The sequence below is a fragment of the Miniopterus schreibersii genome (assembly GCF_964146895.1).
Source record: "Miniopterus schreibersii genome assembly, chromosome: 16".
Taxonomy (NCBI): Eukaryota; Metazoa; Chordata; class Mammalia; order Chiroptera; family Miniopteridae; genus Miniopterus; species Miniopterus schreibersii.
The window spans coordinates 9,432,812-9,456,791 of NC_138116.1; the positions used below are offsets into that span (position 1 = coordinate 9,432,812).

Consider the following 23,980-nt stretch of genomic DNA (forward strand, 5'->3'; position numbering starts at 1 on the left):
AGCAGAATCCCCCCAGCATATTCCCCCAGGGAAAGAATATATATGATACACAACATATATATTTTCAAGATATTATGTTAATATGATGGTTAAGACAATGACAAAAAGTCCTTGGAGGACACTGGTGAAAGTCAGACAGTAAGGAGCATGTGGAGAAGATGGGCCAGGGTAGCAGATACACATGTGCAGGCTCCCAGTCCCTTCCTAAGGCCCGAGAGAAAGAACCTGGCCCTGCCTTCCAGCATCGCACATAACAGCCAACATGTTTTGAGCACCTACTGTGGGCTCACCACAATGCAAGGAGGTAGGGACTGGAATCATCCCCATTATACAGATGAGGAAACCGAGGCACAGAGCAGCGGTATGACTTTCCTCAGGACACACAGCTAGTAAACTGGGACTCAAGCCAAGCAGCATGGTCTCAAAGCCTCCATGCCTGTCTCCCCTGCCATGCAAACTCGCTGCATATGATTTTTCTGATCAAATGTCTGTCTCTATCAGGCTGGGACTCCCTCAGGCCACTGTCTCCTGTGAGCACTGGGGGGGGGGGGGCTCCGTAAATGCATGTCCACTGGAAAATAAGGTTGACAGTGGCTGGGGGTAAACCAGTAACCTCTTAAAAGGGGTCAAATGCCCCTTCCAGAAGAATAGGGGACATGTATCTGGCACTGGGAGTATAGGGCCTATTAAAATCCCACTTATCAGAAAAGAAAAGGTGGCTCAAAAGATTTAGGTTCCCAGTAAGTCCTGGAAGAACATGCATGCTGTGCTTTGCCCTGCATCCCCTGGCAGTGAGGTGGAGGACAGCATCATGGAAAGAGTCCCTGTCACCCAGTGGGCCTCCCCAAGCCCTGCCTCAGCCTTGGTCAGCAGAGTCCTATCCTGTGCCCAAGCCTCAGTTTCCTAACCTGCCAAATGGGGATGATAGTAACATTCCTCACCCCCATGAGCAGTTGTGAGGATTCCTTTAAAATGCTCAACATGGAGTAGGTCTGACCTGGAGGCCTAAGGACCCTCGGCTGGCTGAAGGTGGCACCCTCAGGGGCCCAGAGGCTGAGCCGAGGCTCCCCCAACCCCTGCTCCCCAGGTCCTGAACCTCTTCTTGGCCCTGCTGCTGAGTTCCTTCAGCGCCGACAGCTTGGCAGCCCCAGACGAGGATGGCGAGATGAACAACCTGCAGATCGCCATTGGGCGCATCAAGTGGGGCATCAGCTTCGCCAAAGCCTTCCTGCTGGGGCTGGTGCACGGCAAGATCCTGAGCCCCAAGGAGATCATTCTCCGCATTGGGAGGCTCGGGGAGGCCGTGGAGGCCGGGGAGGCCGGGGAGGCTGGGGAGAGTGCCCCCGAGGACGAGGCGAAGAAGGAACCACCTCCTGAGGAGGGTGACAAGGACCTGAAGGACAATCACATCTTGAACCACGTGGGCCTGGCTGATGGGCCCACCCCCGGCATTGAACTGGATCACCTCAACTTCATCAACAACCCCTACCTGACCATCCACGTGCCCATCGCCTCCGAAGAGTCTGACCTGGAGATGCCGACAGAGGAGGAGACTGACACCTTCTCGGAGCCTGAGGATGTCAAGGTGAGCTCATCGCAGAGCCTGGCTCGGGGGGTCAGAGGTCAGATAGACACGGCTTCACATTTTTGTGTGACCTTAGACAAGCCTCTAAGCCTCCACGTCTCCATCTGTAAAATAGGAGTGTGTCATTGTGGAGGCATTAGATGAGATGATGTGTGTAAAGCACATAGTGAACTCTCTGTAAATGGTGACTGTTATTAATGTTATTAACAAGATTATTATGACCTGTCCTGGCTGCCCTAATACCCTAGTCTGCTCCCTTCAGTCCATCTGGGCCCCGCTCACCAGCAGGTGGCACTCTTGGACAGGTGTTCTTGCCAGTGCCGCCTCTACTCCAGGGCTGGAACCCTAGGGGCCTCTCTTTAGCCCACTCTGGGTTCTTGCCCTTGTTACCTATTTCTGTTTAGACCCCACCTGAGGCTGGTCGCTTACCCCCCAGTGTGGGCCAAAGTGCCAGGTTGGGCTGGGGACTCTGAGGAGAGGTGTGTTGGGCCAGTGAGGTTGGGTACTTGGAGAACAGAGAACCTCAGCAGGAGCCCTGACCCACCTGCCCAGCCCTGCAGAGGGCCTGCTGCTTGGCTGAGATGTCCCCTCCTCCTTCTCCTCCCCTGCCAGGGTGGTGAGGGACTGGTAGTCACTCCCAGAAGCTCAGGCTGAAGCTGAGGCCTTGCCTGGGCCTCCTGGGGAAGCTGATCCGAGCCTCGCACCCCCCCCCATCCCTGGCAGGAGGACTAGCATAAGCTAGGGTCAGGCCCCCTGCCCACCTCCACCCTCTAGGCCCTGGGCATCGGAGCCTGAATGAACTTTGCCCTGAAAGTTCTTGACTTCTTATTTCCCCCAAATATGTGGCACGCTGACTTTCCAGGGGGCCGAGTGCCTGCCAAGCTATAAATACCCAGGGATCTATGGCACAGACTGGGCCTCGGTATGAGGAGCAGGGGTGGGGGAGGGCTGGAGAACGCCCAGGGCCACGGCTCGGGGGCACTCTCTAAAGGGGGAAAGCAGGGCTCCAAGGGGCATTGTGGGAGTGGGGGCACGTGGGCGGAGCAATCAGCTCCGTGGCTGCCCTGGCTGCCCTGTTGTCCAGTGCCTCAGCTTCCCTTTCTGTCAACTGGACACAAGGACTCCCTTGGTTTTCTGGACCGTTCTGGATTCAGAACGGCCTCCAGCTGCCCTCTCCCATCTTCCTCTTCAGGGCCTCACCCCCCACCATGACGGGGTCCCCTTGAAGAAGGGAGTCTTGGGCTGGGGAGCTTGCCGAGGGAGCACCTGGAGGAGGTGGGGGGAGGCCTGACCAGGTCAGACAACCAGCCTCCCCCACCCCGCTCTACTCCCATGGGTTCTCTTGGCCCCAGGCTGGAGCTTCGGCTGGGAAAATTGCCCCTCTTTTCCAGATTCCTCAGCCAAACAGCCCCTAGGGACAGGAAGTCTCAGGCCTGAGGACACCATATGCCTATTATCTGGGGTTGTGGCAGCCCCTGTCTGTCCTAACCTCCACTCATGCCCCCTCAAAAGTACCTTCAGGCATCCTGTTCCTCTGCTGCCCCCCTCAGGCCTTCCCACGCCTCCCAGCCACCCCCAGCCTGCTTGTCTCCCAGCCTCCTCCCTTACCTGAGGCCTTCGCATGTCTCCTCATGTCCTCACCGCCCCTCCCCAGGCCTCATGTCCTCACCGCCCCTGCCCTGCTCCAAATCTAAGTGCCACGAGAGCAGGACCACAGCTGCCTTGGCTGCTGTGGTTCTTCTGCACGGGCCACGGTGCTGGCTCCACAGTCCATGGCTGAGTGAGTGAGTGAGTGAGTGAGTGAGTGAGTGAATGAGTGGATCTGATCCACCCCCTCTTTCTCCTCTCCCTCTGGCCTCCCACCCTGACCTCCTCTGCCCCACCTGGTGGGAGGACCCAGGGGTCACATGACCCTGTGGCCCCTGCAGAAGCTGCCACAGTCCCCCGATGGGAACTCCTCCGTCTGCAGCACAGTGGACTACAAGCCCCCCGAGGAGGATGCTGAGGAACAGGTGGAGGAGAACCCCGAGGGAGAGCAGCCTGAGGAGTGCTTCACTGAGGGTAAGCCCCTCACCTGGTGCACCCCCAGCCCACGACCTCCCTGGGGACCTCTCGGGGACATGCAGGTCACCAAAAGTATGGGGCCTTCTCCCCTGAGGCTACCCTGCCCTGCAGCACCAACACGGGTGTCAGAGCTGTGTGCCTCCCAGCCCCTGACCTGAGCCTTAAGTGTGTGCATTGGGTGCTGGCAGCGCCCTGAGGGCTGCCACACAGAATCTCCCCGGAGCCCAGCACAAAGAAGCGCTCAGGAAAAGCTGCCCTAAGACTGTCATCTTCCTCGGCGGTGTCTTGGGGGAGAAAGGCCTGCTCAGCCCTCAGGAGACAGCTCCGGAGAAACATTTTTGCCCAAAGAGCCCGGGCTGTGCAGAGTGAAGGCTGCCTGGGCAGAGGGGGAGACGGTGGGACAGTGATAGTTACAGCACCTGAGCCGGTGGCCTCCACCCCTGCGCGTCTTTCCTTTGCGTGCCCATCGTTGGCACATGCGTGGAGTAGACTGTGGAGGGAGGGCCTGAGCCCCCATTCCAGGGGAGGGGCTGGACCCATTTCCAAGCAGCAGCAGAGGACATGAGGCCAGGTGTTGGAAGTGGGGACCTCGGGTCTGGGGGGCAGTGAGATGCAGGTCTGCAGGGGGCATCCTGGGAGGTGGCCAGAACATGCTGATGTGCATCTGGAGGCAGCCCCCGGGCTCGTGACGTGGTGTCCCCTTCACTCCCCCAGCCTGTGTGCAACGCTGTCCCTGCCTCTACGTGGACATCTCCCAGGGCCGCGGGAAGATGTGGTGGACCCTGCGCAGGGCCTGCTTCAAGATCGTCGAGCACAACTGGTTCGAGACCTTCATCGTCTTCATGATCCTGCTCAGCAGTGGGGCCCTGGTAGGCGCCGCCCTGGGGGACGGGCAAGGGCAGAGGCAGAGGCAGGCCCGCCGGGCCCCCTCCTTCCCACGCCGTGGGAGGGGTGCAGCCCGGACAGTCTCCAACCCAGAGTCCCAGAGGGACTCACCTGATCCCCACGGGGAAACTCGCTCATGCCCATGATGGGCACGGGGAGTCTGGGAGAAGCCACCAGCTGGCCCCCGTGCCAGTCCCCTGGGCCCCAGCAGCGTCAGGCAGGGGGTGGGATGTGGCTGCTGCCCGGCCTCCCGGGCTCTGGCCACCCTGTGCTGGTGCCCCAGGCCTTCGAGGACATCTACATCGAGCAGCGGCGCGTCATCCGCACCATCCTGGAGTACGCCGACAAGGTCTTCACCTACATCTTCATCCTGGAGATGCTGCTTAAGTGGGTGGCCTACGGCTTCAAGGTGTACTTCACCAACGCCTGGTGCTGGCTCGACTTCCTCATCGTGGGCGTGAGTCTGCCGCCGCCCGCAGCCAGGCCCAGAGGCTGTCCTGGTGGCCAAGGATCTTAGGTAGCCCCAGCCCGAGGGGCAGCAGCTGCCCGAGGCCACATGGCACGCCAGACTCCCCCACCCCATCAGTGCGCCCTCGCAGAGACTGGCCTCCAGGCTCCTGTGGACACAGCTGCCCAAGAGGGGGAATAAAGAGCTGGGGGGACCTCCCCTCTCCTGAAGGGAAGGGGAGACTTAGGGGCAAGGGGGCGGGTAGGAGGGTTACCATCCTTGCCAATATTTGTGGAGGACTTTGTATCTTCTTTGATGGGCACACAGGCCTCTGTTTAATTGATGACATCACTGACATGGAGCCCAGGCCCCTATAGGCATTAGGACATTTCTAGGACCACCAACTAGGGATGGGGTCTGGGAGAGACCCCTTAGAGGTGTGAGTCTAGGAAGGTCCCCCGGGGAAGACCTGTCCTCAAGGACTCTGTCCCTGGGCTTGGGGGGGATGGGCCCTGCACTCCCTGACACCCTACTCCTCCTTTCCCTTTTCAGGTCTCCATCATCAGCCTGGTGGCCAACTGGCTGGGCTACTCGGAGCTGGGACCCATCAAATCCCTGCGGACACTGCGTGCCCTGCGTCCCCTGAGGGCACTGTCCCGATTCGAGGGCATGAGGGTAGGTGTTGAGGAGGGCTCTGAGTGGGACTGGGGGTCGGGGAGCAGCCACCCCAGGGCAAGGTGCAGGGATCACATGTCTATACTCTGGCCACCACCAGGGAAAGCAGAGGGCTCGGCCCATGGTCCTGCTGAAGGCCAGGTTTGGGGGCCTGAGACACCCTCCTGGACCAGCCCAAGAGCCCATTCCTGCCCACAGTCCTGCTCCTTAGCTCATCTCTGCTGCCACTGGGGGGCGGTAGAGGCTGCGGCGGCTCCCAGTAGGGCGAGAGGGAGGAGAGAGGTGGACCGAAAGCAGGTCTGTGGATTTCTGGGTGTTTCTTCCCAGCTCAGACTGGGTTCCTCATGGCTCTGAGACTCAAGCAAGCAGGAAGATACTTGTGCCCAGGGCTCTGAGCCTACTGGCCCTTGAGCTCAGAGTCATGCAAGTTTGGAAAGATCCCCTCTGGCCCTTGAGGGTGGAAGTGACTGGTAAACACAGTGTTTGGGCCGGACAAATGGGACTTCCCCAGTGAAGGGAGGCCTGTTGGGAACGAGACCTGCCCCAGAGGGACAAACCTCTGAGAAGCCACTGGTTGCAGGCCATGGGTGCACTCATCCCCAGTGGCTCCTTCTGTTCACACAAGGGGCAGCCAGTGCTGGGCCTTCCCAGCCCCAGAGTGAAGGACCCCTTCCCTCTGAGGGGAAATGACCTGCCCATGGCCACACAGATGCTTGGTGACCCAGCCAGTAATAGAGGCCCTGGGCATCACCAGGTCTGTGCCACCCACTCCATCTGGAGGTCATGAAAGGGCTTCTCCTTGAAAAGAGACAATTCTCAGATTTGGCTTAGTCTGAAATAGTGAGATTGGCCTGTGTGGCCAGGGCTGGTGGGGCACAGGGCTCTGGTCCCAGGGCCCAGCTGCTTTAATGGGCCTGGTGGCTTCTTTTCTGTACTTTCCTGTGTCTCCAATGCTGTGAGCAGGTGAGCAGGGAGCCAGTCACGGGGGTTGAGTTTCCTATGGGGGCCGAGGAAAGAGTGTTTGTCTCTTGCCTGGTGACCCATGGCCTGACTGCTTCCAGAGAAACCCAGCACCCCAACTCTGGGCTGATGGCTCCAGCCAAGCAGAGAGCCCTCTCCAACCACGAGACTGACAGCCCCCAACCCTGCTCTTTGCTCTCTTGCCTGGAACCATAGAGTCCAGCAGACTTCCCCAGGCCTGGCTCAGAGTGGCCCTCCTCCAGGAAGCCTTCCCTGAACAGTCATGCCCAGCCCTTCCTAGTCTCCTGGTTAGTGTAGGTGGGGAGCCAGAGGAGACCAGGTTTCCTCTACCTTCCTGGGAGAAGATCTGGCCATGACTCCCTCCCCGGCCCCCCAGGTGGTGGTGAATGCCCTCCTGGGAGCCATCCCCTCCATCATGAACGTGCTGCTCGTCTGCCTCATCTTCTGGCTCATCTTCAGCATCATGGGCGTCAATCTGTTTGCTGGCAAGTTCTACTACTGCATCAACACCACCACCTCCGAGAGGTTCGACATCTCCGAGGTCAACAATAAATCCCAGTGTGAGAGTTTGATGCACACAGGACAGGTCCGCTGGCTCAACGTCAAGGTCAATTATGACAACGTGGGTCTGGGCTACCTCTCCCTCCTGCAGGTGGTAAGTGTGACCCCCTAGCCCTGCAGGGACCTGGGGTGGATGTGCCCCGTCTTTTGTTGTACCTGGGCCCACTGCCACTCCTTGTTAGGGAGCTGCCCACCCTGCTTCTAGGGCTGCAGGTCCCTGAAGTAGTGTCCAGACCTCTCTGGCCTCTACCTGATGTCTGCCCAGTGGGGCTGTGGGCAGGTGGCCTGTGGAGAGGACCAGGTTGGATGACAGAGGCAGCAGGCAGTCTCCTCCCCTCACACCCAACCACACTCTCTCAGGCCACCTTCAAAGGCTGGATGGACATCATGTATGCAGCTGTGGACTCCCGGGAGGTGAGTGGGGGTCGCCGAGATATGGCGAGGGAGTGAGCCAAGGGGGAGGACTCAGACCAGGGATGCAGTGTGCATTCTGCCCATCCCCACCCTTACCCCCATGTCCCCTCCTCGGGAGCTCCTGAGACTCTGGAGTGGATGGGCCCACCCCTGGGCCCCAGGCCCCTCCTGCCACAGTGGGCCAGAGAGCACAGAGCAGCCAGCATGTGTCCCCAAGCCCACCCAGCGTACCCTGTCCTTCCCTGTGGCCCCTGCAGCAAGAGGAGCAGCCGCAGTATGAGGTGAACATCTACATGTACCTCTATTTCGTCATCTTCATCATCTTCGGATCCTTCTTCACCCTCAACCTCTTCATCGGCGTCATCATCGACAACTTCAACCAGCAGAAGAAGAAGATGAGTATCCAGCCCCGCCTCCCTGGGCCTCCCCATACCGCCCCGCCCCCCGTCCTTGGTCCACTCAGCCCTTTATGGCTCACACTCCGCCTCACCACCCACCGTGCTGCCACTGGCAACGCAGCTGAGGCAGCAAGCCTGGCTCAGATCCCACTGGGCAACCTTGGACAAGTGGCGTGGCCTCCCCAAACCTCGGCTTTCTTATCTATAGAATAAGGGTGATGCTAACTGCCTCTCTAGGTCATTCTGGGGTCCCAACTAGATATTGATGGAAGTGGCCCAAAGCAGGCTGTGAGGCAGCACAGGTTCCCTTTTCTCTGTCACTCCCTCCTCTCCCCTCCCTCAACCCCCATCTCTGTCCCCTCCATGCCCTCCTCCCCCCTTTCCACCCAGGCCCCCTGCTGGGATAGGGGCTGCTTTAGGGGTGATACCTGAGGTAGGGAGATCGTGGTGGCAGAGAAGGGGGACCTCCCAACCTTACGGGCTCCATCCCACTATACTTTGGAGGGAAAGACATCTTCATGACGGAGGAACAGAAGAAATACTATAATGCCATGAAGAAGCTTGGCTCCAAGAAACCTCAGAAGCCAATTCCGCGGCCCCAGGTACTGCCCTCTGGGCCCCTCTTCCTGCAGCCTGCATGAGGCTCCCGCCTGAGGGGACCCATGGGCCAAAATGGAGCCTGCGCTTTGCCCTCCAGGCTACTTACCTGGAGTGAGGCTGGGTTCACCTGCAGGAAGGCTGGGTCCACCTGCTCTCTGTAACTGTGCAAAGGCACTGCATGCACGAGCAGAAGCTGCCCGATAACCTCCAGCCTATGGTTCACCCCTCACCCGGCCCTACACAGCCCCCAGTGTCCATTCACCTCCTCAGTTGGTGGCTTCTGGGGCAGGGGCCCCTAGAAGGGGGAGGAATAGGATGGCCAGACATCGTCTCCAGTGGACAATGGCTTGGGGGAAGGGGGAAGGGCTGCTTGGGGACCTTGACAGGTGGAAGGGTCTCAGAGTAAGGGAGGGTGCCCACGGACCCCATAGAATGGCCTGGTCTGATGGGTCTGCCCCCCTTTCCCTGGCCAACACCACCACAAACCCTAACACACCTTTCTGTCTCGTGCTTTGTATCATCCTGTGTCTCCTGCCTGTCTGTGTCCTGTGTGCCCTGGCCACTCCCCCTGCTGGGCACCCCCGTGTGTCCCTACACTCCCACCTGTGCTGCAGAACAAGATCCAGGGCATGGTGTACGACTTCGTGACCAAGCAGGTCTTCGACATCACGATTATGATCCTCATCTGCCTCAACATGGTCACCATGATGGTGGAGACGGACGACCAGAGCCAGCTGAAGGTGAACATCCTGTACAACATCAACATGATCTTCATCATCATCTTCACGGGGGAGTGTGTGCTCAAGATGTTCGCCCTGCGCCACTACTACTTCACTATCGGCTGGAACATATTTGACTTCGTGGTTGTCATCCTGTCCATTGCGGGTGAGCAGGGCTGGGCTGGGCTGAGTCACTCAGGAAGGCTGGGCGCTCCCATCCTCATGGACACACAGCTGCTCCTGCACCTGGCATGCTTACACACATCGCCACACCTACACGCATGCGTGTGCACCTGCCATTCACACTTCATGCACAAAAGCACATATGGGTGGGCTCACAGGCAGCCGTTACCTGCACACATATGAATATACCTCAAGGAACGTTTACCTGACAAGTATTTGCACACTCAGGTGTCCATGTGCTCTGTGAGAAAAATTAAAAGGACGGTTCCAGCATCCATACACACGGAGAAGTGCACGGACATGCGTGTCCTTCCAATAGTAACTCATCTATGGCATCTGCAAACAGCCTTGGGACTAGGCCTTACCCTCACCCCATCAACTTTGGCGTATCCCACCTCCATCCAGCTGTGTTGGGGCAAAGATGTAACCCCTGGCCCCAAGCCCCTGGGAGGGCCTGGACTAGTGGGCGAGGCCATCCGGCCTGTGCCCCAAGGATTGAGCACACCGGGCCAGGCCCCCTTGAGCCCCGCATGCCCCCCTCTCCCCAGCTCAGCCTTCCACCCTAGGACAGCAGCCCTCACCACTCCCTTCCTGCAGGTCTCGCACTCTCTGACCTCATCCAGAAATACTTCGTGTCCCCCACGCTGTTCCGTGTGATCCGCCTGGCCCGGATCGGGCGCGTCCTGCGGCTGATCCGCGGGGCCAAGGGGATCCGGACGCTGCTCTTCGCCCTCATGATGTCGCTGCCCGCCCTCTTCAACATCGGGCTGCTGCTCTTCCTGGTCATGTTCATCTACTCCATCTTCGGCATGTCCAACTTCGCCTACGTCAAGAAGGAGTCGGGCATCGACGACATGTTCAACTTTGAGACCTTCGGCAACAGCATCATCTGCCTCTTTGAGATCACCACGTCGGCTGGCTGGGACGGGCTCCTCAACCCCATCCTCAACAGCGGGCCCCCCGACTGTGACCCCACCCTGGAGAACCCGGGCAGCAGCATCAAGGGTGACTGCGGCAACCCCTCTGTGGGCATCTGCTTCTTCTGCAGCTACATCATCATCTCCTTCCTTATCGTGGTCAACATGTACATCGCTATCATCCTCGAGAACTTCAACGTGGCCACCGAGGAGAGCGGCGAGCCCCTCAGCGAGGACGACTTCGAGATGTTCTACGAGACGTGGGAGAAGTTCGACCCCGACGCCACGCAGTTCATCGACTACAGTCGCCTCTCCGACTTCGTGGACACCCTGCAGGAGCCTCTGAGGATCGCCAAGCCCAACAAGATCAAGCTGATCACGCTGGACCTGCCCATGGTGCCAGGCGACAAAATCCACTGCCTGGACATCCTCTTTGCTCTGACCAAAGAGGTCCTCGGAGACTCAGGGGAGATGGACGCCCTCAAGGAGACCATGGAGGAGAAGTTCATGGCAGCCAACCCCTCCAAGGTCTCCTACGAGCCCATCACCACCACCCTCAAGAGGAAGCACGAAGAGGTGTGTGCCATCAAGATCCAGAGGGCCTACCGCCGGCACCTGCTTCAGCGCTCGGTGAAGCAGGCGTCCTACATGTACCGCCATAGCCAGGACGGTAGCGGGGACGGGGCCCCCGAGAAGGAGGGGCTGATCATCAACACCATGAGCAAGTTGTATGGCCACAGCAATGAGAACAGCGGGGCGCAGGGCAAGGGTGAGGAGAGTGGCTCCACAGGGGACACGGGACCTGCCATGGGGCTCACGTCCATCAACCCCTCCGAAGCTGCCGTCCCTCCCTCCCCACCCGCAGGACAAACAGTACGCCCAGGGGTCAAAGAGTCTCTGGTCTAGCAGGTGGCGGTGAGGTGGCCAGCTGAGGCTGGCAGAGCCCTGAAGCTTCCCCAAAGCTGCCCGCTTGCTGAGAGAGCAAGGCTTTGAGTCTGGGACTGATCCGGCTCCCTGTTGGGGACATGATGTGGCCACGCTGGGGCTAACACCCAGGCCAGAGCACCTGCCTCCCCAGGCCATGGAAAATGGGAATTGTGATCCGAGGCTCCACACTGGGCCTGAGGCCCCAGCCTCTGTGATTTCACCTTCAAGTTGCTCTTCCCCTCCTCATGGACCCTGCTGCCTCTCCTCTTGGCCTGGGGGGCAGTCAGAGCGTCAGAATCTCTGTCCCCCACTTGGAGAGGAGCCGGCTGCCTTCCTGCCACCAGATCGTAAGGGCTGCTGGCCTTTCCCCAGGAAGTGTCTGAGGCCCCTGGGCCCTCCAAAGACGTCTTAACCTCAGTGAGAGTAGGCACCTGGCCCAGGGCCTGCCAGCCCTGCCCAACTCTGGGATACAGTTCAGTGGCCAGCTCATGAATACCCTGGAAAAGGGAAACGTCGCTGGGTTAAAATGGCTTCACCAGCCGTGTTGGCCACTGGATCCTGGTGCATCGGGATGGGGTTGTGGCCCCTGAAACCATTTCCCGGTGTGTCCACTGTCTAGACCTCCACGCCCCTGGCTGGCCCCTGGGGGAAGAGCACAAGGGAGGACCCCACTTGGGAACTGCGTTTTTCTAGGAAGCACGGATGGATAGTACAGGTCGTGTCCACCAGAGCGTCACAGCACTGCGGGCTCTTCTTGGCCTGAGCACCCAGACCCAGGGTGGGGTCGGGAACCCCAGCGCTCAGGAGGAAAAATCGTGTTCCCTCCCTCACTTCTTCCTCCTCCTCCTTCCCCGCCCCTCCTAAAAGTGACCCTAAGAATGTTCTAGTCGAGCTCGTGTCCGAGATGTCACAGTGGACCGTGCCTGGCCCACTGGGCCCAGGCCCAGCCTTCCAACCTCCTGTGCCTGGAGGGCTGGGCGGCCCTTTTGCTGGTGCAGCCGATCTGGGCACAGCAGCGCCGGGCCTGCACGGCTCCCGGAGGACAGCCAGGGGCTGAGCTTGCAGGGCTCACTGGACTGGCTCATTGTGTGTGTTCAAGGGGGTGAGCCACGGTGTCCCACGATGCCTGCATACGCGTGTGTCCGGGTGTGCTTGTGTAAATGTGTCAGTGTGCCCCTGTGGTGTCCCACTGGTGTGTGCGTCTTCTGTGGATGCCTGTCTGTGTGAGTGTGTATACGAGTGTGAACATGTGTGTAAGGTCGAGTCCCTGTTAGCCATAGTTCCTCTCCTCTTTTCTCTTGTTTCTTGTGAACAGTTTGATTAAAACTCAGGAAGCCCCAAAACCTCCAAAACAAAGTGTGGGGGGGGCCCACACATGCCCACAGGCCAGAGCCCTCCTTTCCACGTGCCCTGCCCTCTGGCCTCACCGCCCTGCCCGGGGCTCCATGACCCTCCCTTCGGCTGGTTGGTTTTATCCCACCATTGCCCCAGCCCTGCTCCGTCGCCTGCCTGTGTCCTCTGTGGAAGGCGACCCCACTCCGTCCGCTCTTCCTTCAGAAGGTTCATCCTGTAGGGGGCAGCCTCCGCCCTGGCCAGCGCCCTGCCCACTGCCTTTCCCTCCTCGGGGCCCGGGACTGGCATGGCCCCCAGAGCCGCCGTGCCTGTTGGACTGGACATACTGTGTACAGACTGTAGAGCCTCCCCTGCCTGTGCCCCCTCCACACCCATCCACATGGTGTCCGGGTAGGAACAGGCCCGGGCCAGGCCGGCAGACAGGCCCCTTTGTACAGTTCTTACAATAAATCTCTCCCCTCGAGCCTCTGACGTGCGAGCTTTTTCCTTGTGCAGCTCCCAAGTGCATATGTCAACGGGGGCTGAAGGCATCAAGAGGCAAGAAGGGCTGGTGGGGATTGCAGCCAAGCAGGGAAGACTTGGGGAGTCTCTGGGGGTTGAGGAGGGCAGGATGGCCCCAACTCCCTCCTCTGGCCCCATCGGGTTCTCTCCTCCCCCCCCCTCTAAAAGAAAGCTGGAGTCCAGCTGGAGTCCAAGAGGCTGGACGAGGTCAGGAGTCACATGCCTCCTCTCCCACCCATGACAGCACCCAGGAAATAGGTATTGGGGGTCCTACATTCCCAGCCACTCCTCTCTGGAAACCCCTTCGCGTCTCTATTCCCACCCACAGAGGCCCCAAGGTGCCCTCCCCTCTCCTCAGAGATATGATCCCCTCCAGGACCTGCCTCTAACCCCTGGCCCCAGAGAGCCCAGAGTCCCATGGGCCTGTGACAAAGAGTAATATTATGTAGTGAGCTCATTCCTTAATCCCAGTGGGTGAAATATAATTTTATATATAATTTCATTTTCTGCAACTTGATTTCTGCCCCCCAGGACTGTATTCCTCCCAACTAGTAAACACTTGGTCCTTTACATGGCCCCCATGGGGGCTGGGGAGAGGCACACACAGATCTCTCATCTTCCCAGTGTTGCTGGGGGACCCTGTCCTCTTGCTTCTCCAAACCCCTGTGCCCCTTGTCCCCCTCTCCCTACACCCCACTCTCTTGCTGTTTTGTAATCCTCACCTGAGGGTATGTTTTTATTGATTTTAGAGAGAGGAAGGAAGAGAGAGAGAGAGAGAAACATTGATGTGAGAGAAACATCAATTGGCTGCATCCCGTATGCGTGGGGATCGAATCTGCAACCTAAGTATGTGCCCTGACCAGGAATCGAACCCGCAACCCTTTGGTGTATGGGACGATGCTCCAATTGACTGAGTCACGTGGCCAGAGCCCCGTCTCTTGTTTTGATGCTGCCTTCCAGGAAAGGCGGGGTGGAGGCTACAGACGTCGGGATGCACAGCCCAGGGGAGTCAGGGGCCGAGGCCTCATGTTCCAGGAAAGAAAAGGCGTCACAAACCCCAGACGGAGCTTGATACTGTTGTCACTGGGGAGGGAACAGCATGGCCCCAACTATGACAAATAACCCTGCAGGTGGTGCCCCAGCCCCTCCCCCCTCCTGAAAGCAGATCCCTGTCTGGCATGAATGGGAATGAGTCCAAAGGACATATCTGCATTTGTGTCCCCCTGGGGGGTGTAGATGCGTGTGTTTGGAAGATGCCAAATGCCCACCCCTAGTCTTTGTGCCCCCTGTAGTCACCCTGGGTCCCAGCAGGCCCTATGTCACACAGCCTGAGCAACACCCCATGCAGGTGTACATGCACACATACACACACACCTGTGTGCCCCAAGCCTTCCCCAATTATCCTCCCAACCTTGGGGGACACAAGCCCCAAAGCTAACCAAGGCCTAAATCACCAGGAGGTACTATGCTAAAGGAAAAGACCCCTGGACTTCCCCCCATCCCACTGGGGGGGGGACTCAAAATACCCCCCAGCACCAGGGGCCTATGGTCCCCACGCTGACCTCAGGTGATGTTTATAATCCTGGACTGTTTGTTCTGTGAACTGAACATCTGGCACCTTTTCAGGGAAATGTTTTTCATTTGCAACATCTGGAAACAACGAGAACATCTGGGGCTGCCGGGAACAAGCTGCTCCTTGGATGAAAACCTTAACCCTCCTGTCCCCACTTTCCATAGCGCTGGTTCTGGCCTGTGCTCCTCAGGGGAGGCCCCCACTGTGTCAGGGGAGGCCTATGCCCAGGGCTGAGAGGGAAGCCTCCAGACCGCTGCCTTCCTCACCACCAACCTTGGCATGAGAGGCGGGTCCACATCTCCCTAAACCCAAATAGACCCACCAGCAGCACAAGCTGTTTGAAAAATGGCCCAGCCAGTGTGGCTCAGTGGTTGAGTGTCGACCCATGCACCAAGAGATCACCTGTTCGATTTCCAGTCAAAAGCTCGTACCCGGGTTGCAGGTTTAATTCCCAGCCCTGGTGGGGCCTCTGCAGGAGGCAACCGATGGATGTGTCCCTCTCACATCTATGTTTCTCTCCCCTCACCCCTCCTCCCTCTCCTCCTTTCCACTCTTTTTAAAAAATCAATGGAAAGAAATATCCTCAGGTGAAGATTAACAACAACAACAAAATCTCCCACCAAGTGAGAAAAGGAACCAAGTGAGCGAAGGAGGTTCACACCAAGGCCTGGACCAAATCTTCTCCCAAGTGGCCGCCACACTTGGCCTGCTCTTGCTCAAGAACGTCTGTGGCTCCCTTCTCCAAAGGGTCAAATCTCCATCAACCCCTAACACGGCTGCCTGCACTTCAGCCAAGAGGCTGTGCCCTGGGCCCCTTCGGGAGCCTGGCTTGGGCCCTTGGCTGCCCCCCAGCACCCCACAGCATCCTTTCTTGGTGCTCCTGTTCACCAAGGATGCAGGCTGGTCCAGGACAGAGGGGCTACTCTCAAGTTCACCTACAGGACCCATGTGTATTCAGCTAAGTGCCTGGGAACCTAGACTTCAGGGTGGGAGGCTGGCAGGTCCCGGGGCACCAGGGGGATAGAGACACATGAAGGAAAGCACAGGCTGTCCTCGGAAGACTCAGAGGGCCCTGCTGTGGTGCCCAAGCTGGGGTGACTTCTGAGCCTTAGCGGCACAGCTGACAAGAGAGCCCGCCCTTCCGCAGGGTCCCCAGAGAGCCGGTGCCTCCCCTGGGTCCCGATTTGCATGGCAGGAAGGGGCCTGGTGGGGAAGAGGTGGGGAGGGGACAGGCTGCAGCCCAGGCAGTTACACGTTTTCCCCCCAGGAGCCTTGGTCCCTCGTTCCGGGCTTGGGGCCAGCGACGGAGCGGTGACCATGTCCAGGCCGGCGCTGTCTCCTGTGCCCAGCAGCAGGCTGGTGGTGCTGCTGATGCTTCTCTCAGGTACAGCCCCTCGACCAGGCCGGCTGCTTTCACTCTCTGTCGCTCTGTTTCTGCTGCCTGGGTCTCTGCTCTCTCCAGCCGCCTCCTGTCTCTCACTGTCTGCCTCGGCCTCCCTCTGACTGCCTTGGGGCCTGGGCCGGGTGCCAGCCACGCCGATGAGGAGCTCGGGGGTCTGCGCCCCAGCCCCTCTCCAGCCGCGGGTACCAGGCTGAGCTGGGCCTGAGGGGTTGGTGGTTCGGACCGCGGAAGAGCCAGGCCGGGAGGAAGAGAGGAGGAGTGTGGTTCACCCGCTGAGGACACTGCCTGGGGGAGGCAGGGGAGAGTCTGCCCCCAGCCTGACCCTGGGGTACACATATTCCAGAAATGCCCCGCCCCTGGAGGACGGGACAGCCCTTTAACTGTGACTTCCCTCCTGTCTCCTCCAGGTGCCTGCTCAAAGTATTAGGGGGGCTGGGAGGTGGATCACTGGCGACCCCAACCCACTCCTATCTCTTCAGAGTGGGGCTGGGAAGGGCCATGGGGTCTGGAAACTGCTGTTGGGGAGGAGGAAGTGGGTCTGGGGATTCAGAGGGTGGGGGTGTGGGGGGCTGGGGCTGGTCGGTGAGAGGCCCTGACCTGACCTGGCCCCGCCCGCTTCCTCCCAACCTGCAGGGGAGACTGTGTTCGCAGCCGCCCAAAGAGAGGAACTGCTACGGAAGCCTCAAGGTCAGCAACTTCCCCGCCCCTTCTGGGCGCAGGGATGCCTGTGTCCAATGCTAGTCACTGTCCTTATGACTGTCCCTTGTCCCCTTGGGTCTCCCCACCCAGAACTCTCATCCCTAGGCCTCCTGGTCTCCCTCTGCAGAGCCTGGCTCCAGGCCTCCTCGATACTCCCCACCCCCACCGCCTGCCAGCTGTCATCTTCACTAGACACAGTGTCCCAGTCCCAGTGATTGAGAGGCTGGACTAGTCAAGCTGGGGAGTTAGACTCAGCCCCAGAAGGAGCCCGTAACCTTAGGGACTCTGACATCCACAAGGGCTGGGGGGTTCCTAGGGGGCCACTTGCTGGGAACAGTGAGGCAAGGGAAGGCTTCTTGGAGCAGGTGGGTGGGGAGAGCATGCCAAGCTGAGAAAGAAGGTTTAGGAATAAAAACTGGAGCAGGTCCATGCAGGGGTAGAGGGAGGTGATGGAGAAAAGAGGGGCAGGGGATCAATGTGGCAGCCTCAATTGCCAGGCTAAGGATTTGTGGGGAGCCCCTCAGGATTTCAGATGAGTGCAGGGCAGCCCAGGGCAGGGAGAGTGGGGAGCATGGGCCAGGTGGGAGGCGGGGGGGGGGGGGGGGGCTGGTTCAGGCTGCTGGAATGGGCATGGAGAAGAACCCAAAGGTTCCAGGGCCCTTCTAAAAGAAAATCAAATGTCAGGAGGGGGTAGGGCCTGGTGGTTTGGCCTGTGGCCTCTCATGTGGCTCCACTCCCCTATACCAGTGCTCATGATTGTCCCACACCTGGGAAGCAAGGACAGACCAGGGGGGCTGAGCCAGGGGTATGTGCCACCCAGGGCAGGGGGCATGGTGGGACTGGCAGCCAGGAAGATGCTGAGTGGGGTTTTGATCCTGGCCTTGTCACCCACAGGAAGCGCTTGTTCCCAGATCTGGCAGCATCCACGTTTCATGGCCAAGAAACGGGGCTCCACGGTGGAAATAACGTGCCACATTGAGGCCGTGGGCAGAGTGAGCTGGCTCTGGAAGCGGGACATGGACTCGGATCCCAAGATGCTGGTCCCGGAAAAGGGACACATCGAGCAGGCCCAGAGCAAGTACAATGCCACCCTCATTATCCAGGACATCCAGTTTCAGGACAATGGCATTTACTTCTGTCAGGGAAAGTGCTCCTCCAGCGGGTCCCCCGAGACGAGCTGTGGCACTGAACTCCGAGTTATGGGTAGGTATGGGCCTGCCCTCCAGCCAGGGAGGGGGTGAGCGTGGACTGGGCCACAGGATGTTCATGGAGCCATCCAGACCCCACCCCACCCAGCCTGCCAGTGGTGAGGGGCCACATTGTGGAGGTGGCCGTGGCTCTAGAGCATCCAGGAGAGCCATTGAGAAGGGGTCTTGAGGGGTGCAGCACAAGTGGTGCCCCAGCCTCCCCATCCCCGCCCCACCTCCCCGCAGGGTTCAGCACCTTGGCTCAGCTGAAGCGGCGGAACACGCTGAAAGATGGCATCATCATGATCCAGACCCTCCTCATCATCCTCTTCATCACCGTGCCCATCTTCCTGCTGTTGGACAAGGTGACCGCGGCAGCGGGCCACACATGGGCAGCGTCTCCAGCTCCCCGGCCCCAGAGTCTGCCCATGGACTCACCTGTCCCTTCTCTCCTCCATTCATTCAGTTATTCTTGCAGAGGGCACCTCACCCCTGACCCCAACTCCTCCTCCCTGCCCCCTGCCCCCAGGCCAGTCTCCCTGGCCCTGCCCATCCTGGCCCAGCAGCAGGTGGGGCGGGGGAAGCCAACACTCTGCTCTCCATCTCTTGCCCCACCAGGATGACAGCAAGGCTGGCATGGAGGAAGACCACACCTACGAGGTAAGGGGCAGGGTGGACCCCCAGCTCTGAGGGGCCCGGGGGTGGTCAGCAGCACCATCTGTTGGTGTGGTTGGGGAGTGGCCCAGGCCTGAGCTCCATTCCATGTCTCCAGGGCCTGAATATTGACCAGACGGCCACCTACGAGGACATAGTGACTCTGCGGACAGGGGAGGTGAAGTGGTCGGTGGGCGAGCACCCAGGCCAGGAGTGAGAGGCCAGCTGTCCCCATGCCCCTGGGCACAGCCTGCTGGGCCCTCACTGACTGCTTCAGAGCCACCTGGCTCCCAGTCCATCCCCTTTCCCTTGGACCCCCTGTTGGCCACCAAAGCTGGCCCACCAGATCTGCCTGCTCCTCCAGCCCCTCATCCCCAGCTCCTGCCAAAAGGACTGGAGTGGAAGGGCCCCAGGACAGTGATTTGGAGCAGGAAGTTCTCTGGGGATAGACTGGACCAACTTTCTTGGGGTGCTATGCGGGGATCCATCCCACGTTCAGGACAGGGAAGGCCCAAACTAGTCTGGAACCTGCAAATGGACTTAGAGCAGACAGCTTCCTGTGAAGCCTGGGAGGGGCCATGGCACACCCCCACTTGGCCACCGATGGGCCACAGAGAGCTTCATCCCTCTCCTACCCTCTGCCACCCTCTCCCACCCAAGGGGGCTCTTAACCTTGAGCCCATTCTCCCATGGAATAAACAGTGTGTCTTAAGAAACCACACTCAGGCTTGTGACATCTATGGATATGGAGTGAATGAGAGTATCTGTTTGAGCACAAATGTTTGGGCACCTGTGGGCTTGTGGGGCGTAGGAGGGGACAATGGCCATGGGGCTCGTGGACCTCTCCTGGGCTCACTTGCTACTTCTCTCTGAAGGTCCAGTTGGGACCTGTGGTCAGGTCCTCCTTTAGTCCCCTGCTCTGACCCTAGCTGGGCCCAGCGCTGCTGGAGAAAAGCTGATTGGACTGGCTCTTGTCCTTGGTGGGGCTGCCGTCCTTGCATTCCCTGTAGCCAACAAGCAGTACTAGAGTCCTGCTCTGGAGGGCAGAGGTGTCAGCCCTGAAGGAGCTTTTCCCCCTTTTCACATCCCAATCCTACTGTCCTTCGAAGCCTTCCACCTACGGGAAGCCCTCCCAGAGTGCCCCAGTCCCTGCCCAATCCCTGTGCAGATCCCAGCCTCTGCAGCTCTGTCTTAGCTGGGCCTGTGCTGTCCACCTGGCTTTGTTTTCCAGTTAAACTGGAAGCTGCCTGAGAGCAGGGGTTCCCGTGCCTCTACCACCACCACCTCCACTCTGCTGGTCCTCACCAAGCCTGGAAATATATTTTTTGTTGTTTGACTCAGAGCCACGTAAGAGAGGCTCCTGAAGAGGGAGGCTTTGTGGTGGTAAACTTTGCAGGGGAGTTGAGGGAGGGGGGGCTTAGTCAGGTGACTCCTTCATTTTCCAATCATCACATCAGAAGCCCCCTAGTGTTACAAGGTCACCACAAAATGGTCCCTAGGGTCCTACCAATTAGGGCCCAAACCTGCCAGCTGCTGGAGAGCCTGGGAGCAGCTCACAGCTGGGAGCTCATGCGCATTAACCAATTAATATCTGCGTGCAAAGCCCGGCCATGTTCCACTTCCTGTTGACCTTGGGGGGACCCTAAAACACTTCTTTGCCATTCATGCTCTGGATTCAAGTGGGAGAGCCAAGGCCAGCATGTGGTGACCAGTGAGAGCAGCACCAGTTTTTACCAGCTTGCCCCTGGAGCTCCGGGGTGGGGCAGGTGGCTAAGGCATCCAGCCCTGGGGTATCACATCAATCTCTCCCTTGCTCAGTGGTGCCCACTTGGAGCCAGACTGGGCCAAGCTGGGCTGGACCTGCTCCCTCCCTAGTCTCTGGGCTGCCACAGGGAACCGGCTTGTTTTGGCATCTGCATCCACTGAGCTGGAGCCCTTCCTCTCTGGCTGCTTTGCATAGTGGCACTAATTCTGTCCCTTTACCTCCACCAGGGACCCTGGGCAGCCCGGCTGGGGGTGGGGGCCAGTCTTCACTTCTCTCCCCAGCAGGGTCTCCCCCTGCTTGGGGCTGCCCTGAGTTAAGGGAGGCCTTGGCTTTACCAAAAGGCAACTTAATACCTTTCAATAACTGAGTTTCCCTAAGGCTTTGAAGTGTTGTCAGCAGAGAATCACTTGAGCGTCAAAGCCTGCCTTCTCCACCAGGCACCCCTAAAGGGCATTTGCCTTCATGGTTTTGATATAGAAACCCCCCCAATCTGTTTTTCTGTTTTAGGGTGTCATGTCTGACTTAGGCAGTGGGAATCCTAAACCTTGTCTGAGGGAAGGGAGCTTGTGTTTGCTGTTTGTGTGTTTTTAACTATCACACAGTAGCTGGCCTTTGTCTGCTCTCAGTGAGCAGTTTGATGAATTCTGTCTAGCACGAATGCAGGTTTCCCTACCCACCAGCACCAAGATGCAGAACACGAACCAAAATCTTTTACTGGGCCCCCAAGATATTTATATATTTAGCACCTCTTAATGCCAATAAACTTTTATTGAACATCTCCATATTAATTCACATGATCTTGCTTAAGCCCCAGCATACCCTGGAAGGGATGCCCTCTTTGTCTTTGCCAGTTTCCCATTGCTCACAGGTCCCAGAACCCAGAAGGCACACTCCTTGCTAATAGGCAGGACATCAGCACCACTGGCATCCTCCGGGAGGAGTCCAGCCCTGGCCAGGCTGCTGCCTGGCCCTCCCGCTCCCCAGAATGCAGCACCCAGGCCCCTGGGTGGGCACATGCCCCACTGCCCGCTGGGGGAATCCAGCCGGGTCCCTGGGGCCTGGTGTCAGCACAGGCTGCTTCCTCCTCGCTCTAGCTTGACTTCCGCCAGCTCGCTGCAGGTGCCGCTAGGCCTGGGGCGCTCTGACTGAGGGTTTGGGTGTTTTTCCAGCAGATTGGAGGTGAGAGAAAAACAAAACAAAACCCGAAAACCTGCCCCTGTTTGGGTGTCGCTGGCAGGTAGTGTTGGTCCCTGAGCAGGTGTCTAGCCCAGCTGGGTCCTCTGGGAAGGGCCCCCAAGGCCACCTCGGCACACGGGGCTTGGGACTCGGGATTCTGCCTGCAGGGGCTCTGCTCTCTTTAGGTGACCTCAGTAGCTGGGCTCAGGCCCACATCAGTGAAATTCCCGAATCTGTCTCTGCTGTCCACCCTGCACCTGGTCATGGCCCTAGGGACCTGCCATGACTCAGTTGCAAATGAAAACAAAAACAACAACCTCCCCCACAAACCTTCCACTTGGAACCACTCAGCTGTCATCTCCAACCCACAAGCGTTTCCTCGGAAACTCAACAAGCATTAACTCCCAAGTTCAGAGTAGTTGTTAAAAACACATTTAGATGGATCCTGATGCAATGTTCAAACTAAGAAAAAGAGAGTCGTTTTTCTCTGGGACCTCACGCCACTTTGTCACATCGCACGAGTGGGGGGCTGGACACCCTGTGAGTTCCCGCTTGGGGCTCACGTTCTGAGAGTTGTGGGTCCGTGTGGAACATGCGTGTGTACTGGGATCAGCAGCTGCATGCTGCTTTGTCTGCTTTTTTCATTTAAATATTTTCGTGTACGTATTGCTGAGCATCGCAAGATCTTGCCCTTGTTGCCTATTTTTTTTTGCTTGTTGTTTTAAATCACACTCTACTATGCGGAGGACATCGAGACACAACGTGGCCTGCCTTGCCATTTCTGGCCAGGTGGATATTTGAGCTCTTTCCTTGGCACCGTCCTTCTAACCATTCAATCCACTCGGCGGATGCTTGCTGAGTTCCTGGGCCTGGGCCTGGGCCATCTGCCAGTTCCCCCCAAGCCCCCAGGCTATTCTCTCACCTCTCTATCTTAGCTATTTCCCTCTCGGCAGTTTTCACAATGTGAAATGTCTGTATATATTTTACATTATGTATTTATTTGTTTGCTACTGTCTCTCTTCCCATAGATTGTAAGCTCCAGCAGAGAAAGGATCGTGCCTTTTATTCATCTATGTATGCCCATCTGCCTGGTACAATGTCTGGCATGTGGAAGGAGCAACAGCTACTTGTTGAATCAGTTAGTACATGAATAGAATGAATGGATGGCCCTAGCCCATGTGGCTAAGTGGTTAGAGCGTCGGGCTGGTGACCGGAGGGCACGCATCTGGATCGCGTGTTCAAGCGTGCAGAAGGCAACCAATCCATGTGTCTCTTCCCCTCTCCCTCTCCCCCACCACCTCTAAAAAACTAAAAAACAAAAATGGAAAAACTATCCTGCCGTGAGGATTAACAACATAAAGAGAGAGAGAGAATGAGTGGATGAATTAAAGGCATGAATTCGCTTCAAAGCACCTATGGTCCACAGAATAAAGTAAAAGTAGGTGGAAGTTATTTCCAGCTGAGACCACCAATCAGGAAAGCACCCCAGACTTCCCACAGCTGCTGGCCACACCTCGGTTCTAACTACTTCTTTTTCAATCGGCCCCTCTCCCCGGGGACCAATCCGCAAGCGGAGCTTACTTAGGGGGCCCGTTCTGCAGAGCGCTGTGCGCCTCTCGGTTGCTCAGAGATCCCCAACTAGTTGTAAACAAGGCCCTCCGAGACTGGCCTGGGTGCCCGAGCCCTCCGCTAACCCCAGCGTCGGGTGAGATGAGGGAAGTGAAAGTCCATGCACACTGAAACGTGCAAGACACATGTGAAGGGCGCTGCGGCCTGCTTCAGTAAATCGGGGCCAGCGGGTTGTTTTTCTGCCGCTTTTCTTGGTGCCCGCGGACCTCATTCCATCGCGGTCATCCTTGCCTCAGTCGCTCCTACCTTCCTTTCGCGTCTGAGCAGAGACCTGACGCTGCCTGGCAGCCCCACCATGTCTCCTAGACGAGGCTTCTAAAGAGCTGCGAGCAGTGGGAGCACCCGGCCCTGGGCAGCCACCACTTAGGAGCAGGGAGGCTCCAGGCAAACAGCTCTATCAGGCCGAGCCTGAGTGTCCTCTATGAAATGGGCCTCACCCCTCTGTCACCTGGCACATGGTGGGCACTCAGAACTGTTGCTCTCCTTCCCCATCTCCGCTGGAGAAGCCCATCGGAATCCCCACATAGTTTTCTCTAACGACTTTGACTCAGTGCCCTGAGCGACCAGAGTGGTGTTGAGGCCCCTGCTGGAGGCAGAGAGGGTCAAGTCGTCCTGGGGAGAATCCCAGACTCCGGCCTCGAGGGAGGCAGCACAGAGTGAGTGGTGGGAAGTGTGGGCCTCAAG

At 58.4% G+C, this 23,980-nt stretch overlaps 2 protein-coding genes across 3 annotated transcripts in view; both read left to right on the forward strand.

Annotated features, from left to right (window-relative positions):
• Nucleotides 1-13,174, forward strand: part of SCN4A (sodium voltage-gated channel alpha subunit 4) — a gene marked incomplete at its 5' end in the record, with an annotated part of 41,728 nt that extends 28,554 nt beyond the window's left edge. For both annotated transcript variants that reach the window (XM_081162413.1, XM_081162412.1), the window contains 11 exons: nt 1,088-1,585; nt 3,514-3,646; nt 4,364-4,518; nt 4,818-4,991; nt 5,535-5,657; nt 7,015-7,293; nt 7,560-7,613; nt 7,871-8,008; nt 8,509-8,613; nt 9,226-9,496; nt 10,111-13,174. In XM_081162413.1, coding sequence (XP_081018539.1) covers nt 1,088-1,585; nt 3,514-3,646; nt 4,364-4,518; nt 4,818-4,991; nt 5,535-5,657; nt 7,015-7,293; nt 7,560-7,613; nt 7,871-8,008; nt 8,509-8,613; nt 9,226-9,496; nt 10,111-11,336 — 3,156 coding nt within the window. In that variant the 3' untranslated portion in view covers nt 11,337-13,174. The remainder of the gene's footprint in view (nt 1-1,087; nt 1,586-3,513; nt 3,647-4,363; nt 4,519-4,817; nt 4,992-5,534; nt 5,658-7,014; nt 7,294-7,559; nt 7,614-7,870; nt 8,009-8,508; nt 8,614-9,225; nt 9,497-10,110) is intronic.
• A 2,347-nt stretch (nt 13,175-15,521) lies between these two features.
• Nucleotides 15,522-19,465, forward strand: CD79B (CD79b molecule). Its single transcript, XM_081161716.1, has 6 exons — nt 15,522-16,168; nt 16,820-16,873; nt 17,780-18,088; nt 18,319-18,437; nt 18,691-18,732; nt 18,845-19,465. The coding sequence occupies exons 1-6, from the start codon at nt 15,973-15,975 to the stop codon at nt 18,941-18,943; spliced, it is 819 nt and encodes a 272-aa protein (XP_081017842.1). The 5' UTR covers nt 15,522-15,972; the 3' UTR covers nt 18,944-19,465.
• The last annotated feature ends 4,515 nt before the right edge of the window (nt 19,466-23,980 follow it).